The 19,574-nt window shown below is 33.7% G+C and overlaps 1 protein-coding gene across 1 annotated transcript; it reads left to right on the plus strand.

Moving 5' to 3' along the window:
* The first annotated feature begins 9,210 nt into the window (after positions 1 to 9,210).
* Positions 9,211 to 13,364, plus strand: LOC120082169 (elongator complex protein 6). The gene is made up of 5 exons (XM_039037424.1): positions 9,211 to 9,577; positions 10,371 to 10,443; positions 12,027 to 12,232; positions 12,333 to 12,476; positions 13,058 to 13,364. Exons 1-5 carry the CDS (start codon positions 9,341 to 9,343, stop codon positions 13,178 to 13,180), a joined length of 783 nt encoding a protein of 260 aa, XP_038893352.1. The 5' UTR covers positions 9,211 to 9,340; the 3' UTR covers positions 13,181 to 13,364.
* The last annotated feature ends 6,210 nt before the right edge of the window (positions 13,365 to 19,574 follow it).

Raw genomic sequence — 19,574 nt, forward strand, 5'->3', positions numbered from 1 at the left:
AACTATTTATACATACATAAACTATAATTATTTATACATACATAAACTATACATACATGAACTATAACTATACATAAACTATACAAAAATGTAAGAATATACGAAGCAAAATTAAGCCCAAAAACATGCAAAAACATACATATAAATACAAATCAGTCCAACTAGAGAAAGAAATATACCAAGAAAAATTCAGCAGTAAAAAATGTAGGAAAATCGAGCAACACGACCGCTAGATTCGGTGAAGATCAAATGGAGGACTAAAAGTTGAGCAAAATCGAAATTTTGGAAGATTTCGGTGAAATAGAGGCTTCGGTGAGGAAAATCAACGATGGTTTCGGTGAGAGATCGGCGGTTTCGGTGAGGGAAGATGGCGGTAGGGAATAAGAATAGGCGTTTCAGTGAGGAAGAAGAAGGGTTCGGGCGGAGCTTTTAAGGCGTGGAAGTCGTGTACCTGGTACACGACTTAGGGTAATTGTGTACCCGGTACATAATTCCCTCAGTCAAACATTGCCACGTCAAACTGGACATGCCAGGTGGCTAGGTAATGGTGTATCCGGTACATGATTTAGGCCTTATCGTGTGCCCGGTACACGATTTAAACACCTATTTTTGGGAATACTTTCCCCCAACCCTATTTTTGTCATTATTTATTAAAAAAACATTATTTTAAAAAAAAATCTTAAATAAAAGGAGTTTAAAAAAAATCAAATTATGATTTGAGATATTTTCTTTATAAATAATCAATTTCAACCTCGCACTTTCCATCATGTATCTCCTCTCTCTTTTCTTTTCTATTATTATTTTTTATTTTGTTAACTATTGCCTTCTTTGCTTTATTTTGTTTAGAAATTTTGTTGTAGGTGCTGGAATAAGAAATTTTGGACCAATAAAAAATTATCACGTCGTTTAACAAATTGGTAAGAAAATTACAAATGAGTAAATTTGGGACTTGACCTAGGTTCCAAATTGAAATTGAAAACATAAATTGGTAAATCCCAATGATGTCACATATTTTCATCATGACCCTTAGATTAAATAAAATTAATTTGGATTAATTTGAGATTATTATTTGGACTAAAGTATAATTAAAAAAAATAGGGATAATTTATTTCAAATATCAAAGACCCAAATCAAATTAATTGGGCCTAAGGGCCAAGTTCATGGACCGCTGATAACCCTATAAACAGAAGAGATCTTTTCATTTGTGGGGTAACAATTTTGCACTTCAGAACCTAGAGAGAATTCTCCCGTAGATACAAGCATTCTTCCAAGATTTCAATTTCAAGAACATCACGCATTCTGCGTCCATATATCAGACGTATGCATTCAGTTGTATCAAATCTATATAAACACAAGTTCAACTCCACGAAAAAAGTTTCTCCGGAAACCTCTTAGTAGGTATATTTTTTTAATTTCATTAATTGCAACATCTTTCCCCATGTTTTTTTTCCTTATAAGAAATTTAATTTCTTTTTTTTAAATATCTCTTCTATCTTCTATAGGAAGATATCACATCTTTCTCTCTCATTTTCTTTTGTTTAATGTATATCATCTTTTTCAATTTTTTTCGCTTTTCAATTTTGTAAGTTTTGGTGGTTTTTCTATACATGCACCAGATTCACTACTGATCCTCACATATTGAAGAGGGTAGAAAAAAGACTTTACTTTTGAGGTTCAAGGAATTTCTCAAAGTTCAAACAATTAGAGGCCGACAAAGTGACAGAAAGTGATTGTCTTAATGCTTTTGTAGATTTTTTTTTTCACGTTTTAATTTTTGTAAATGCACACCAAGTGAGTTTAGAGGTTTAAAATAATTTTTACTATTATATATATATATATATTATCTCTTTTCTCTTTGTAAATTTGTTATAACTACACGCCAATTCATAAAAATTCAAAATAAAGTTTAAAATAAAAAAGAATATCTTTGCAAATTGAAAGAGATTAAGTTTTTAGAGTTTTTGTTTGCATAGAAAAATTATATTTTTGTTGAAATTAAAATCTAAAAAAATTGAAATTAGGAGGATACACAATTAAGAAAAAATCATTATGAAATTTTATACAAAAATAAAAAACAATAATATTTTATCTTAATTAAAGTTTGAAATTACAAGTATAATCACATGGTATATAGCAATTAACAAAATTTAATATAGATAAGATCATAACAAAAAAAAATTTATTTAAATTAAAGTTTAAAATCGAGATAATAATCAAATTGATCCCAAATAAATAAAAAATAGAAAAATATTTTGATTTTAATTTAAAGTTTAGAATTAAAACTAAAGGCTAATCAAATCATCTAATAAATAGTTTTTTATTAAATAAGAAAAAAATATCACAATATTCTCTTTTTATTTAAAATAAATAAATAAGAAATTAATTTAAAAAAAAATAAAAAATAACTATTTTAATTAATTTAAAGTTTAAAAGTAAGAAAATAACAAAGTCATCCAATAAAAATGTTTTTTTAAAAATAAGAATGAATCATCACGAAATTAAAAAAAAAAAAAATTAGTTTATATCAATGTTTGAAATTAAGAAAATAATTAAAACATCAAAATTAAAATAAAAAATTAGTTATGAAATAATTATCACGGGATTTAAGAAAAGTAGGACAAAACTAACCAGATAATCAAATAATTCAAATTCAAATATCAAATACATTTTTTAACCAAATAATCACGAATTTAAAAATCATAATAATACTTTTTTTTAATTAACCTCAAAATTAAGAAGATAATCAAATCATTCAAACTAAAATAGAAAAATATATTTTTTTACTAAGATGATAATTATCACAAATTTTTTTAGAAAATAGTCCAAAATATTTTAGTTTATACATTCTTTGATAAATATTTAATTTAAATAGTCTTTTTATAATACATTTTATAGTCAATTAAAATAACTATTATTTTTTACCACCCAACCTCCAAAATTTTTAAAATATTTTTTCATGACTATTCAAAAAATAAATCTCTTATTTGAATTAAAGTTGTATCATTGAAATTTTATAATTAAATTCTTTTTTTAAACATTATGCAACGTGTGCAAGACACGTAGTATCAAACTAGTAATGATTAAAAATGGAAAATAAAACACAAGTAATTTATATATTAAAGGTTTAAATCCTATTTTGGTCCCTGAACTTTGAATCTCGTTCTATTTTGGTCTCTAAACTTTAAAAAACAATTGTTTTAGTCCCCGAACTTTTAAAAAATATTTATTTTGATTTCTACTTAACTATTTGATAAAATTGCATCTAGCATGTATTGAGAAAAATGTAGATGAAGTAAAATGTCAACAACCAACCTGTCAAAGTACTCAACCACCAAAATCTTGAATGCAAAATGACTTTTGAATTCTATAGAAAATCACTTTACCACCTAATTCAAAATTAAAATTCTACAAATTTTAGCGTGACTAACTTATTTAGCAGCCTAATCATCTAAAAATACAAGTCATATCGTCATTTTGTTTTAATTTTAGTAGCAGGGACCAAAACAAGCACTTTTTAAAAATTTAGGGATTAGAATAAATATTTTTAAAAGTTTAGGGACCAAAATAGAACAAGCTTCAAAGTTCAGGGACCAAAATGAGATTTAAACCTAGATTAAATTAGTGCTCATAAGTTTAGAAAATAAAAAATCAAATTAAATAGGTTTTTTTTTTTTTTTTGGAAAAATATCTTTATGATTTATGAGTTTTGAAGAATAGGTAAATTTGGTCCATAATATTTAAAATTGGCCATTTTAGTCCATGAGTTTTCAATAATATGTTTAAAAAGTCCCTTACTAATAAATTCACTAAATTTAATCGTAAATTTGACTAAATGTTGATGTGTTAAGATGATTGGGAAAAAATATATATCTTTTAACTATCTTTCCTCTTCTCTCTCTTTCTTCCCTCCACTTTCTCCCTCTTCTCATCTTTTTTATGAGTTGTGAAGTATGGTTTTCTTCTCCCTTTTCGTTCTCTCTCCATCTTTCTCATTTTTCACACAAATGCAATATTTTCGCTACAAAACTTAATGTGTTATTTTGGCTTCACCCTTGTCTTCTTCAACTAACACCAATAGTTTTATTTTTTCTAGCTCTACAAGCTTTTCATTCACATTAGCCTTGCTCATAAGGCAGTTTCAGAGCTTTAAGCTTGTTTTCTACTCTCTCCCAGATTCCTTTCCCTTTCTTTTTTGCTCCAAAGTTGTCTAAGAGAAATTGGTTTCAATGATTCTATCCTTCTTTCACACGAGAAGATGAGAATTACACATAATCACGTGGAAAAAACTCTCTTTCACTGTAAGACTTTCTCTCTCAAGAAATTTAATGGAAAGAGAGAGAAATAATCTTATAAATTAGAGGGCATTTTCAGAGCTTTCTCCATACCTCACAAAATTAATGTCAAATCGAAGGGTTGAGATTGTAGAAAGAGGAATTTTAAATAAAAATGGCACAACAAATTTATATGTGAAGAGGAAAGTTGCTAAAAAAATAATAGAGAAAAAAAAGAGAGAGAAAAGATGGAAACGGAGACCCCGAGGAGAAAGGAGAAATGGGAGAGGAGGGAAAGAAAAGAGAGAAGAGTGAACAGGGCAAAAAAATAAAAATAAAATAAAATAATATATATTTTTTCCAAGCCATCTTGACACATCATAATTTTATGATTAAATTTAGTTATTTTTATTAGTAGATGGACCTTTGAGACCTATTCTTAAAAATTCGGGATTAAAATGGCCAATTCGAAATATTAAGGCCTAAATACACCTATTCTTGGTTCTTTTTTGTTTTTTTAAGCAAAATCTAAAACGAAGTCTAGGAAGAATTGCACTGAGGACCTAAAATAAGAGGTTCATGTAAATTTTGGCCTCACTTTTGAAAACAAATGAGGGTTCAAAATTCAAAATTTGTAAAATAGATCGAATTTTGAACCCTCGACCTTCCCCTTTCGCTTTTGATTTGTAGGTCGAACTTTGAACCCTTACCTTGTCCTTCCTTTAATATTTTATTTTGAGTCTGTTTAATTATCATTCCGGAGACCTTCCTCTATCAAAAGATTGTAGTTCTAAATTTTCATAAGGTCCCCTAGAATTCCTTCCAAAGCTTGTTGAATAATTTTTACGGATTATGTCATCTCAGCAAGTCTGAATAAATAATGAGCTAATGAATCTCCTTCTTTTTGCCACTGAACTTCCCAATCAAATTCGTCATAACACTCATAATTATTTGATGTGTTAAAAATAATTTTGTATTGGGAGAGAGTAAGAAAGAGGAAAAGCAAGAGAGAGCAAGATTTTGAGAGAGAGCGAGATTTTGAGAGAGCGAGATTATAAGAGCGAGAGCGAGAGCGAGAATAGCGAAATTGATAGAGAGCAAGATAAATTTGTACAAATTTCCCTTTTTTTTTCTTTTTTAATTATTACAATTCCACCTTCTTTCTTTATTCTTTCTCTTTTTTTTTAATTTTCTATTTTATAAAAACAATTTCTAAAAATAATTTTATTATTTTATTAAACTCTAAAAAGAATAAATTAAAAAAAATAATATCTCATAAAAATAAAAAATGTAAATTAAATTTTATATAAAAATAATTACAAAACACAATGTGTCCCACAAGGCGGATGTCGTCGATTTCGAGTTGGTTGTCGTCGTCGACTTCGAACTTGAGGTTGCTTGGGTTCTTCTTGATGTTGCTCTGGTATCTCTGCAGGCGCTTCATAATATAAATATTCATTATGCTCTCCACTACCCCCGACCATGTCCATACACGTATGAAGACGAAGGACCAGCCTCTGAGTCATAATGTCCTAAACCAAATGCTGGCATCATCATCATCGGACTAACATAATCAGTTTGACTCTGCGTCTGCATCAATAGGAGGCAACTTTTCCACATTATATACAACCTCATCAAACTTATCCTCTTCCCGAACAAGTCCTCTACGTCTAGGAGCTAGTGGAGAAACCATAGGTATATCGTACATATAATGAATTTCCTCCATATAGCTTTGGTTGTCATACATATAGCAAGAACTTGATTCGGATCATTCGCAACCTCACGGAGTCTACGGTTGTTCGATCTCTGTGAATTATAAAACAATTAGACAATATTTAAAATAAATTTAAATTAAAAAAAAACTAGATAATATTCATTCATTTACCAGATGACCCACAGCTGCTCCCAGACGAGTGACGTAGCGCCTTGTGATATTATTAATACCAATGAATATATTCTGGAGTTACATCTGTGTCAAACTGTTCAAGAGAAACTCCCACTGCAATAAACCTTGCACGATAGTGCCATCGCACTACCAAATGTGCAACTTTTTCGGACCAAATCTCCAGTCCTTAGGTCAATATCATGCAGTACGGGTTCAATATTACAAGGCGATGGACATCTTGCTGAAAACGAATTGTCTCATCACCTTGTCAGAAGATGCCACAATGTGAAAAAATATGAGAGGACTCATCGTCTGCTATATGTTTGACCATTCGTAAAACAAAAATTAGGTAAAGTATGTATAATAATTTGTACGGCTGCCAAATAAACCTGAAACCACAAATATTATTTAGAGAATATTAAAGACAAATACAATAAAAATGTGTATAAAATAATCAATTAGGTTAAGTGTAATGTACTTGTTCAGGTTGAAGCAGATCAAACATGTATCTGGCTGACTATATGTGTGCTGTCCTAGTCACACAAAATTTGTCTCTTCACTTAAATTTTTAAATTGACAATTTAGAATTTAAATTAACTAGATCAGTGATTATAAAATTAAATTGAATTAAAACAACATATCGAGAACCGTAGGCTCGTTCAACTAACTGAGCGTCATTAACATGTTGTAGCTGTGGAGCCATTGTTGGAAATCGCTCCAAGCCCATAGTTGCAAAAGTATGAGAGGCTCAGCTATCTCTCAAACCTCAAGTCTTGTTGCTTTGCATATTTGTCTATACAACCATGCCAAGCATGCTCCACCCCACGATATCCGCCCGCGCATCATGGAGGTTAGCTAATAATGGCAGGAACATCAAGTGAACAAAATGACTTGATTTATCTGAAAACGAGATTATGAGCGAGAGCGAGATAGTCTTCACTTTATTTACTTTCCATAGAAAATATATATAATATATATAATACATATACATATACATGACCAATGAAAAAAAAGCTAATAATCATTAATGAAAAAATAACAACAATAAGAGAATTTGTCCTAGTTACAAAATCCACACAATAACAAATATATTAAAATTGACTATAATTAAATAGTAGAGAAAACTATGAGGGTAAAGAATAATGTAAAACTTTATTGATTACAAAAAAATAATTAAATATACAATAAATTATTACAAAAAAATTGAATATACAATAAATTATAATAAAAAAATTGAATATACAATAAAATGAATATATAATAAAAAAGATTATTTATTTTTCAATCCCTAACTATCTGGAGCCTGTCTAAGTAACGAAGGACACTTCCTTCAATTATGTCCTAACTGGTTACAAAATCCACATTGTTGTCGAGTGGCTAGTTCTGTCCAATCCATCTCGTTGTGATAACGTGAACTTTTCGGTCTACTAGGTTTTCTCAACAACGATGGATCAGGATGTAAGACGGGCATATTTAGGGTGCATGATTCAGTAATCTTCATGCGGTACAGGTTGAAATTGAGGAGTAACATTCATCATACGTTGACAATTTGTAGTAGTCCTCAATAAAATCTTCATAGTTCATTGTAAAAATGCATGCAGGGGATCGTGCAGGGGAATCAGAGCAGGGGCAGCATGGTGATAGGTCTCACTCCTTTTTTCAGGCTTATATTATAGTCAATTTTAATAATATGCACTTTTTCAGATTTATGGAAAGTAAATAAAGTGAAAGACGATCCATGTGGCAGACCACGTAGCTAACTGTTTGATCGTTTAATCTATGTGGCATGACTCAATCTCGCTCCCTCTTACAATCTTGCTTTCAATCTCGCTCTCTCTTACAATCAAAATTCTGTTATTGTTGTTATTTTTCCATTAATGATTATTAGCTTTTTTCCTCATTGGTCATGTATATAAATATATATATATATATATATATATTTCTATAGAAAGTAAATAAAGTGAAGACAATTATGAACGAGATCCTCAAGCATTTCTTTAACAAACTATCTTCCTAGCGATGCTCACGAGATTCAGCCCACATTTCTAGCGAGATTCCCTTCTAGAGCGACATCCCCATCATAAAATTAGCGAGATTCCTCATCACAAAATTAGCTTCACCCACCTATCTTCCTTGTCGAGGGTTGAAGTTTCGACATATGTATGTCAAACCTCAACCTTCGACAACCTAATATACAAATTAGCGAGATTCCCTTTTAGAGTGAGATCCTCAATCACAAAATTAGCTGAGAATTTCCTTTTCCTTGTCGAGGGTTGAAGTTTCGACTTATGTATGTCGAAACTTCAACCCCAACAACCCTAGTTTTTCTTTGTTTGTCGAGTTCTCAACATTCAACCTCTACATTAATTGAAATTCCTCAACCCTCGACTTCTAGCCTCGAACTCCCAAAACAACAATATTTCTCTAATAAGTTTCAAAACAACAATATTTCTCTAATAAGTTTTGAAAACAACAATATTAATATTAAAGGTCCAATGAAAGGTGGTTTTTGCTTACATTATCCACCTATGAAATTACCTCTTTAACCCTATAGCCTTCTTCCTTCTCCTTTGTTTTCAAGATTTTTTCTTTTCCTTTTTTCACGATTCTTCCACTGGCTTCTACTTCCTCTTTTTTTTTCTTTTTTTTTTTTTTTTTGTTTTTTTTTAATTTCCCATCCAACTTTTTCTTTTTTTTTTTTTTTGTGTTTTTTTTAGAGGAAGAGAGAAGTGAGATCAAGATGGAGGAGAGTGAATCTGAACAAGAGGAAGAAGCAAGAGTGAGACCAAAAAACGAAAGGAAGAAACAAGAGAGAGAATTCAAATGAAGGAAAGAACAATAAAATTGATGAGGAAAAAGCTAGAGAATAAGTGAGGGGAAGAATTCAAAAGAAGAAAAAAATCAAGGAAAAAATGATGGAGAACAATGTGAATTGGAGGGTGAGAGGAACGAGAGAAAAGAGTATGGGTTGCATCTAATCTCATATACATTTGGAGGTTAAAATGGTATTTTTACACGTGACTAACATCATTAAAAAACCAATTTTCGAACCTTTTCGACCTCAAAATTTGACCCAACCAAACAAATTTCCCAAGTTAGAACCAAACGAAAAATTACTGGTATTTGCTTTCTTCTTCTTCCTCGCTCTGCTCCGCCTGTCGCCGCCCTAAAATCGCGAACCATAATGAACCGTATGACTTCGAATTTGCTTGATGAAGCTATAGGTTTTGATGATCCCACTAAGCCCTCCCCTCTGATCGGCCGTATGTTGCTCGTCGAGGATTGCGTTGAAACAAGCGGTGCTTTTGTTCTTCATCACCTTCTCAAGCGCGCCTTTTCTTCTCCTCACTCTTCCAATGCCGTCATCTTCATTGCATTCTCTCAGTCCTTTGTCCATTACGACCGCGTGCTCAGGAAACTGGTGAGTTCTCGCTATTTCTGTATGTGTATGGATGTTTATAGGTTATATTTTTGGTTGAATTTGGTGACGGAGTCATTCCGATTGTGGTACGAGTTCCTATTGCTCATTTGAACTTGGTTGTTGGTGAGAGGAGTCATGTTAGAGATTTATTAGAAGATTATAGCGCAGGACTAATGGAGTTTACATGATTTCTCACCGTTGCTATCAGTGTTTTCAACCTAATAAGTACCTAATAAGTTTCAAGAATTTACATGAATTTGAGTTGTTTGAAGAATTCGTTATTGGTTGATTTGCTGACATTCTTTTTTGTGCAATGTAGTTTATGAAATTATTAAGGCCAGTCTGATAGCCATTTGTTTTTAGAATTTTGAAAATAAAGCTTATGAACACTATTTCTGTCCATATCTATGAATTTCTTTGTTTTGTTTTCCACTTTTCAAAATATATACATATATAAAAGAAAGAAAGAAAGAGTAGTTTTTAAAAACTTGTTTTTATTTGGGAAATTTGACTACGAATTCAAATGTTTCAATTGTAAAGAGATTGTAAGGAAGCAAGCACAATTTTCAAAACTAATTGGTTATCTAATGGAGCCTAAATGGTTGACAAGCATATAAAGACACATTTTGACTTTACTAGCATTTCAGTGATAAAAATTGAAAAGAATAATCTTGATGTTGGATCTCTCTTAGCATTCATCTATTATCTGATGTGCTAAGGTTCTGTCAACGAATTACTTTAATTTAGTGTTCAGAATGAAATGTATTCATTTGCAGAACTATGTCTTAATCAGGGATGTAACTTAGCTGCTCAAAGGGACAGCGGTAGGTTCATTTTTTTTGACATGCTTACGCTGGGCTGTTCAGGTGAGAAAACCAGGTATAATATCCTCATTTAAGTTTTCAATCTTATTTCTCCTCCTTTTTCCAAACATGTCATTTTTTTCTGCATCTATTGAAGTAGCTTTATTTCCAACTTGTATAAAAGATGATTTAGTCATGCTTTGGAAGGGTTGGTTGGACGTCCAGACATTGGTGGAGTGGGTTCTTTCCCCCACCCTTTCTACTATTGCTGTGAAGAATCTTTTTCACAATTCTCACCGCATACTTCCTCATCCCCGAGCTAGGGAGTATCTGGATATCCATGAAATAAGGATGGCTAGTGTTATTTTTTATTTATTTTATTTATTTTTTCAGCTTCAGTTTAAAATAGAAAAATGCCTCCTTACTTGTCTTTCTAAATTTTTGTGTGTTTCTTTAATCTTTTTATTATGTATTTTCTTTTTTGGAAAAGAAACAAGACTTTGATTGATGAGTACTAAAAGACGAAGCAAAAACTTCCAAAGAATTATTCCTCATGGCTAAAAGATTTGTGAGACTAGTCCTTGAAGGAGTTTGTACATTTTCTCCAACTAAATGCATTAAAGAGAACCAAGTCAATAAAAAGATCATTAAGCCTTGGCTTTGTCGCTGAGAATGCAGTTGTTCCTCTCTTTCTAAAGGGTTCATAAAAATGCTCTTAATGTTCTTCTTTTGAACCATGAAGGGGTGGCCTGTGATTATATAGGAGAGAAAGTCATGAATGTTGATAGGCTATGTAGTGTGCCAACTAAACGCTTCCAAAATCGAGGACCAGAAGTCCTGAACAAAGGAACAAGTTTATAAAGACAGACCGATGGGGATAAGTTTTGACGTGGTAGTTTCTTTTGCAGTCATCATTGGTGCCGATATTGTTGTGGCTGAGCCCCCAAAGGAAAATCTTCATCTCCTAGGGTGCTTTCCATCTCAAAGGCATTTATTGAGGGACCTTCCTTGCTGTTTTGGTTCTTTCGGAGAGGTTGATTATAGGACCCCACCGAGAGTAAATGGTTGGATGGTGGATGGTTGCATTTGAAAGAGCAACCGTTTTTAGCAATTGTAGCATGGAACCCTATTCATTGATCTCATTTTCCTTTAGGTTTCTATGTAGGTCAAGAGTCCATGACTTGAAGGTTTGATTCCGGCTTTCTGAAATGAAAGCATATGGCTTGTATGTTAGTCTGTTAAGATTGGGAAAGGACTGAGCCAACGAGCTAGCACCAGTCCATTGCTTGTTCTAGAAAGACGTCTCCTTCCCATCACCAAAATTTTGCTTGCAAAGGTCTTTAATGCTGCTAGATAGCTGGAGATGTATGGCCATCGAGGATAATTCCATCCAAGGGGGAGACCCTTGATAGCAAGGGTCAGATAAGTGATACTTAGACATAATAACCTTCCTCCACAGGTTGTCTTTCATTAGTGAATCTTCAAATCCATTCAGCAAGTCGAGATATATAGGAGTATTTTGAATTATAGTACTTTTTTTGTCATGCGTTCCATGATTGGCTCCAAAAGGTGCTTGTTCTTGGTTTTATCGTTATGTAGTTCATGGCATTAAATCCTTGATATGATACAAATTTTTCTGCTACCAGATAGAAGTGGAAAGGAAAGTGGTGAAGGTGTTCTTGTTGGGCTGTACTGCAAAATTCAAAGAGCTGTCAATGCCTTAATTCAAGAAAACAAAAGGCATGTCACCATTATGATTGATGATATACCTCTTTTGGAGGTTGCTGCCAATGGTTCTTCAACTCATGTCTTAGACTTCCTTCATTATTGCCACACTTTAACATCAGAAATTGTAAGATCCTTTAAGCTAACTGAATTCCTCTCTTCTTCACATATCCTTGTCAATGTTGTCATATTCAATCTCCAGTATTCATACTTTGCTCTTGCCCCAGGGCTGTTCCATAATTGCACTTAATCACGAAGATGTTTATGTGGACATCGAAAGGCCACTGATTTTACAGATGGAATACCTTGCCGATGTTTTGATAAAAGTAGGACCACTAGCCACTGGTATAGCAAAGGACGTTCATGGGCAGGTACCGTTTCTTGTTTTTATAACTTCCATGTTTATCAATATCATTCTATACACGTATTTACGTTTGAATTCTTTTCCCCTACATCTTCCTTGGTTGAGAATTGTGCAACAACTTGAATTACCTCTGTTTTCCTGATCTTAATTACCTATGATTTCATCCAGATTTTTCTCATTACATGTGAGGAGCGTTGATGAAATTATTGTCTAGTAATATGATTGTATGGTGTATAGTTCTCTAGATGTCAATAATTTCATACAAGTGCTATGCTGCAAGTTAGGAAAAAATCGTAGAAAAAGAGTCTTTTCCTTTGATAAGAGGGTATATTGACGCCACTTCCATTAATTCTTTCCCTAACTGTGCATATATGTATCTGACCGTTCTAGACGTAACTTTAAGTGTTATATGCTGTCGAGAGTAAAGATACAAACAATATAATGCTACTACATTTTAAAATATCGATTACATTGTCAAGCTGCTAATCGTACTTTTTTCCTTTTTCGTTGTTGGACCCGAATTTATTCGTACTTGCTGCTGCTACTCGTTTGAGCAATCTTGGTCATGTTTCATTTTCTTCTCTGCAGCTTACAGTTTTGAACAAGCCAGTTGAAGGCCTGCAAGACAAGTTAAGAAATAGAGTGCATAATTTTCACTTTTACATCAAGGAAAATGGTACTGAATTTTTTTATTCTGGAAGTAAAGCTTGAGGATACCATTAGGCAAGAAAAGTAGACGGATTTATTTGATAATTATACCTTTGTACGTACCCTTTCGCTTTTATTAGTCCGATTTCGAGCATCTGTTGCTACTCTTCGTGATGCAATTAGAAGGCACTCTATTGAGATTCTCACGAACTGAAAAATATATATATATTTTTTGCGCTGCAGTCAATTTGTTCCTAGTGAAACTCAATTCGACTTCTTAATCTCTTTATTTGACGTTATGTGATTATGAATGTGTTTGGTTTAACTTAATTTTAAAAATAAGTCATCTTAGAATAAATTGAAGTATTTGACAGCTATTCAAAATAGTTTTTAAAACACCGTCAAAGTGTATTTTAAATCGTTTTTACCTAAAGAGTTTAAATAAAAATGACTCTTTTGAAAAACATTTTTTCTCTAGTCAATCTAGTTATTCCTATTTATTTCCCATTTTCAAGAAATATAAATACTTAGTTTGATACAATGTTTAAAATGCTGATTTCAATGGAAATGTCGAGATTTTAATTTTATTAAAACTTCAATGGAAATATCAATAAGATTTCAATTTTGATGGATATCTATAAAAAAAAAATTATAAAATAAAAAAATTATAAAATAAAAAATTTAGAAAATAAATCTATAATAAATAAATATTCTATGATTTTCAAACAAGTTAACATGTCCATTATTTATATTATATTTACATATTTTGTTATTTAATTATTTATATTTTATTGTTTAATTATTATGATTCGTGGATTTTTTTACAATATAATAATGACCACATTGATTTACATCTAATGTCGATATCAAATTCCTGAAAACATGAAAATATTATCATGTCGATGAAAATTTAATATCATGATTTGATAATCATTTGCACACGTCGAGGTTCAGAAACTTAAATGTGAAATTTATAGTGTGAATTTTGGGGGGGAAAAAAGCAAACAAAAATTTCAAAATGAAAGATTAAAAACAAAATCTTATGTTATTGCAAGATGGTTTTTGTAGTTGACCACTGATTTTGGTTTTGTACTAATAGATAATACATATTATAAATGTTATAAAAAATAAATGTCCATTGCTTAGTAAGTCATGTGTCAATTTTCATATTGTACATGTATCTTGTAGTTATTTATGTTTGGTATCCATATAAGACCACATCCTACTTGCCACTTTGCTTGACATTTGGTGGATCTTAAAATCATACACATTTGTGAGAAATCCACTTCAAATTTTCACTAAATTTTCATAATTTTAGTTATTTTATTTTATTATTATATTATATTATATTTTCTCCATATCCCTTGTGCTCCTTAATTTCATAATTTGTAGGTCCAAAAGGTGGATCATTTTTTTCTCTTTATTATAATTAATAAATTAAATGTTATTTATATATTTAGTACATATTAAATTTCTAATATAAATACAATATTTTGTGATAGTATTGTCATGACAAACCTTACAAAATTAGAACCCGCAGCCTTTGACATTAGTGGTAATAATTATTTGTCATGAGTGCTCGATGCCGAAATTCACCTGGATGCTATAAACTTGGGAGAAACAATTAAAGAAGGAAATACGACATCTAGTCAGGACAAAGCAAAATCTATGATTTTCCTTCGTCATCATCTTTACGAGGGATAAAAAATGGAGCTTACAATAAAGGATCCTCGTATCTTGTGGAAAAATTTGAAAGAAAATGTATGATCATTAAAAAACAGTTATTTTTCCTAAAGCTAGTTATAAATGGATGCATTTAAGGCTATAAGATTTTAAATCAGTAAGTGATTACAATTCCACATTATTTAAATCAGTTCAAAATTGTTGTTATGCGGAGAGAAAATTACTGATGTTGATATATTAGAGAAGACATTTTCTAAATTTCATGTCTCGAATATATTCCTACAGCAGCAATATCGAGATAAAGGTTTTAAATAATATTGTGAACTAATTTCATGTCTTCTCGTGGCCGAACAAAATAACGAGTTATTGATGAAGAACCACGAATCTCGACCAACTGGAACAACACCATTCCCTAAAATAAATGATGTGAATGTTAATAATCGTGGTCAAGGTTGTGACCGTGGCAGAGGAAGAAATAATTATTATTTTCATGGTGGTCATTCTAATCATTCAAATTTCTTAGAACCACACAAAATGATGAACACAAAGAAACAGCTTCACAAGATAAGAGTTCAAAGAGTGTTGAAAATAAATGCTTCTGATGCGGAATGACGGGGCATTGGTCACGTATCTGTCGTACGTCAAAACACTAAGTTGTCCTCTATCAAGCCTCCTGATAACTTGTAGAAATACAAGTTATTTATACCATTTTATTTAGATTATGCGGTAAAAAGAAGGAAAAGTTGCATCGACAGTATAGAAATTGGCTTAGAAATACGAAAATTGTAAAGTGTCGTGAGCACACCTGCTAACCCCATTGCGATGGCAAAATGGAATGTCGTCTTTGTTTTGCAGGAAATAGGTCACCGCATGCGATAATCGCTCGAGGACAAAAATGAACAATGCATCCAAATTGCATGAGGCAATCGATCAAGAACGAAAAAGAACAACGCAATTGCAATGCATGCGACGATCGATCATATACTCAAACGATCAACGCATTCCCACCGCATGCGGTAATCGATAGAAGATAAAAACAATTCCCACCGCATGCGGCGATTGATCGAAGATGTAAAGAGCAACACATTCGCAAAGACTTTTGATAGTGTACAACTTTTCTGTTGTACGATTCTGATAAATCAATCATGGACCAGAGCGGACGTTTCCACCAAGCCATGGCAGGAATTATCAGATTTTCAAAGTGAGATCACTAATACAGAAGGAGCCAAGGTCTATAAATAGCTTCCTCAAATTCAATGAAAGGAGGCTGGTCTGAAGAGACAATTTAGAGAAAATCCGGTAGAAAGACGAGACAAGACTGAGAGGTAAGTCTCTGAGTAAGCAATTATTTCCATTCCCGAAGAAGAATCTTTGTGCGAAAGGTCACTTCTACCTGGAATTCAAGGCTGAAAGGGAAGCTTTCCACTCCATTTCTACCACATGCCGACAAGCACATCATCTCCGATCGGGATTTGTGTCAAGACATTGACACTCTTTCCGTATTTGTTCTTATTTTCTATTCATCTACTGTGTTCATCTATCTTTAATCTTTCATTCACTATCTGTAACAAACTCTGATATCTAGATTTAAATATCATTATCGTATTCATCATCATCTCTCTATTCTTTTCCATACATTCATCATCCATTTTCTTCATCATGTGTAACTAATCCCCTGGGTAAAGGGGAAGGATTAAGCGAGTGAGTTAATCCTTGTTAAGGAAATCGGCTGAGTTTAGCTAAAGCATGCTCGATGGCATCTTCACCTGTGAGAGCAGAAGTGAAGATGTTATTCTGCCTCTCGAAAGAAGGTTGAAAGAATGCGTTAACTAAAGCGAGAAGTATTTCTAGAGATGGAAACAACCTTGCGTTCATCACGTTCATCCCTGTTTCACCATAGACATATGGGAACGCGGTCGATCATTGAAAGGTGTAAGCCAAGGGAAAGCGGAACCTTAGTTGCATCCTCAACAAGATTGACGAACTTGCGATGTCCTTTCCCTCAACCCATTCTCTTTCTAACACATTTCACAAGACTTGCCACCGCCTTCATCAGACATTTTTGCACATTTTCATAGCCAGTTCCTCACCCTGTATCATTAATTGTTTATTCATTTATCTTTTACCGCATTTTAATTTATCATCGCAATTTACTTTATCGCATTTTATTCTTTACCGCAATTTACTTCTTTACCGCATTTTATGTTTCTACAAACCCAATTCATTATTCTTTATGTTAACCGGTTGTATATACCACAATAGTATTGCATTAATTACAAACAATCCCCGTGTTCGACCTCAGATCACTCTAAGAAACTTGCGTTGGAATATACTTGGTTCCAGCTAAGAAAACTTGTGACATGCACTATACGAACCCATACTACGAAGCATTTAAGCATCATCGCATACATTTAGAACGTAGTATCGCAATATCATAAGTCATAAACACTAAGCAACATCATTCAATTTCATTCATTACAAGTTTTTGGCATCGTTGCCGAGGATTGGCAACGTTTAGGTTGAATATTTTTATGGTATTTTGCAGGATAGATTTCTGTTGTACTATCTGTTTAACGCGAAGAACAGGGCTGACGGTGTATGAGTACTAGGACTGAACCAGAATTCAAAGCCGACCCAGAGATCGGCGTACTTTTCACGCACGAGCACGCCAGAACCGTATAAGGCGAAGAAAGAACATGGCTAATAACAACGATAGGCCCGAGGGGAATCAAGGGGTAAATCGGCCGGCGCAAGATCCAATTTTTCTGGCTGCTGACCACAATATCCCAATGAGGAACTATGCAGCACCCAATTTATATGACTTCTTGCCCGGAATTGCAAGACCCACGGTAGAGGAGAATGCAAGTTTGAGATAAAGCCGGTCATGCTACAAATGATCCAAAATGCGGGGTAATTCGGAGGTCTACAAGGAGAAAACCCGGACGCACACTTGACCAGCTTTGTAGAAATGTGCAATACATTCTCCATTCCTGGTGTGACTCCTGAAGGAATTAGACTGGACCTCTTCCCGTATACACTTCGGGATGAGGCAAAGAGGTGGGCTCATTCATTGGAGCCAAATAAAATTAATTCTTGGGACTAATTGGTCGAGCGATTCATGAAGAAATTCTTCCCACCCGCAGTCAACGCAAAAAGACGAAGGGACGTGTTGAATTTTGAACAGATGGAAAATGAGACTCTCAGCACCGCATGGGTGCGATTCAAAAGATTGGTGAAGAACTGTCCGCACATCGGGATTCCCGATTGCGTTCTAATGGAAACCTTTTACAATGGCCTGGATAGATCGACGCAAGCTGTTGTTGATGCCTCCGCAGCAGGAGGATTCATGGACAAAACGTACACTGAAGCCAAGGTCATCTTAGATCGCATTTCGTGAAATATAGATGACTGGGTAGATGATGGGTACGAGGGAAGAGGCCCAGAACGAAGAAAAGAAGAGAGTGTCATTGTACCTGTGGATACAATGACCACATTGGCAGCACAAATGACCGCAGTTACCTCTCTCCTCCAGACGATCGCGATTAATCAGGGAACCCTCTCCCAGGGTGTAGTGCAAGCCAATGTGCTAACACAAGTGGCAGCGATAAGCTGTGCACAATGCGGAGGGGGTTATTTAGTAGAAATGTGCCCATCAAACCCACACATAATGTACTCTATTCAGAATAACCCGTACAACCCGGGTTGGCGGAATCACTCCAACTTCAGTTGGGGAGGAAACAACGACCAGGAAGGCCAGAGGAATTCACAGAACAATTTCAGGAATCGAGGAAACCCTTCGGCTTTTCATCAAGGTCTGAATTAGAGTCACCACGAAAGTAGGCAATCGCATAACCAACCTTCCTCATCCAACAGCTCAACGAATACATCGTCCTTGGAAGCTCTGCTAAAGCAGTAGAGAAAAATGATACGGTCATGCAATCGCAAGCATCTTCCATAAGGAATTTGGAGGTCCAGGTCGGGCAATTGACAGCCGAGCTTAGAAACAGAACACCAAGAACATTGCCCAGTAATTCAGAAGCCCCCGGATCTAATGGGAAGGAACAATGTCAGTAGTGACATTGTGCAAGCAAGTCTGACTGCCTGCGGGGATGCGGTTGCGGTAACCTTGAAAAACCCTTTTTTCAATCACATCCCTATCACTATCTTTATCGCTTTCTTTACCGTTTTCTTTACTGCTTTCTTATTGCTTTCATAAATTAGTTTATTGCTTTGCTATTGCATTATTAAAATTAGTTTATTGCTTATATTAATTTGGTTTCATGCTTAGTTGAGTTATTTCCATTCTTGTCTTAGTATTGCGTTGATCTCAATTATCTGTGAATGAATGTTATAAATGAACACCGCAACGTCTTATCAACTTGGTTTTGGGATAAGTGTTGCGATGTTGGTGAAACATAAATAAAATCCAGTATGCATTGCGATAGCGGGTGTATCTTACGCTAATAGATACACTTTGCGCCCGTCTTCCAAAAATGCATTGCGTTGACGGATGAGTTGCGTGTGTATGTAAACTGCACCCTTCCTCCGCAAATACGCACTATGTCGATGGTTGTGTTGCGCTGGTAGAAATACTGGCACCCATCCTCCAAAAATGCGTTGCGTTGATGGTCGTTTTGCGCTAATACATATGTTGTGCCCGTCCTCCGCAAATATGCATTTGCGGTAACGGATGCATTGCGTTAAACACTTAACATTGCGCTCGTCCGATTAAATAATAAAAAAAATGATAAAATCTTCACGGAGAGGGTAGTCG

This window comes from Benincasa hispida, chromosome 7, assembly GCF_009727055.1.
Source record: "Benincasa hispida cultivar B227 chromosome 7, ASM972705v1, whole genome shotgun sequence".
Taxonomy (NCBI): domain Eukaryota; kingdom Viridiplantae; phylum Streptophyta; class Magnoliopsida; order Cucurbitales; family Cucurbitaceae; genus Benincasa; species Benincasa hispida.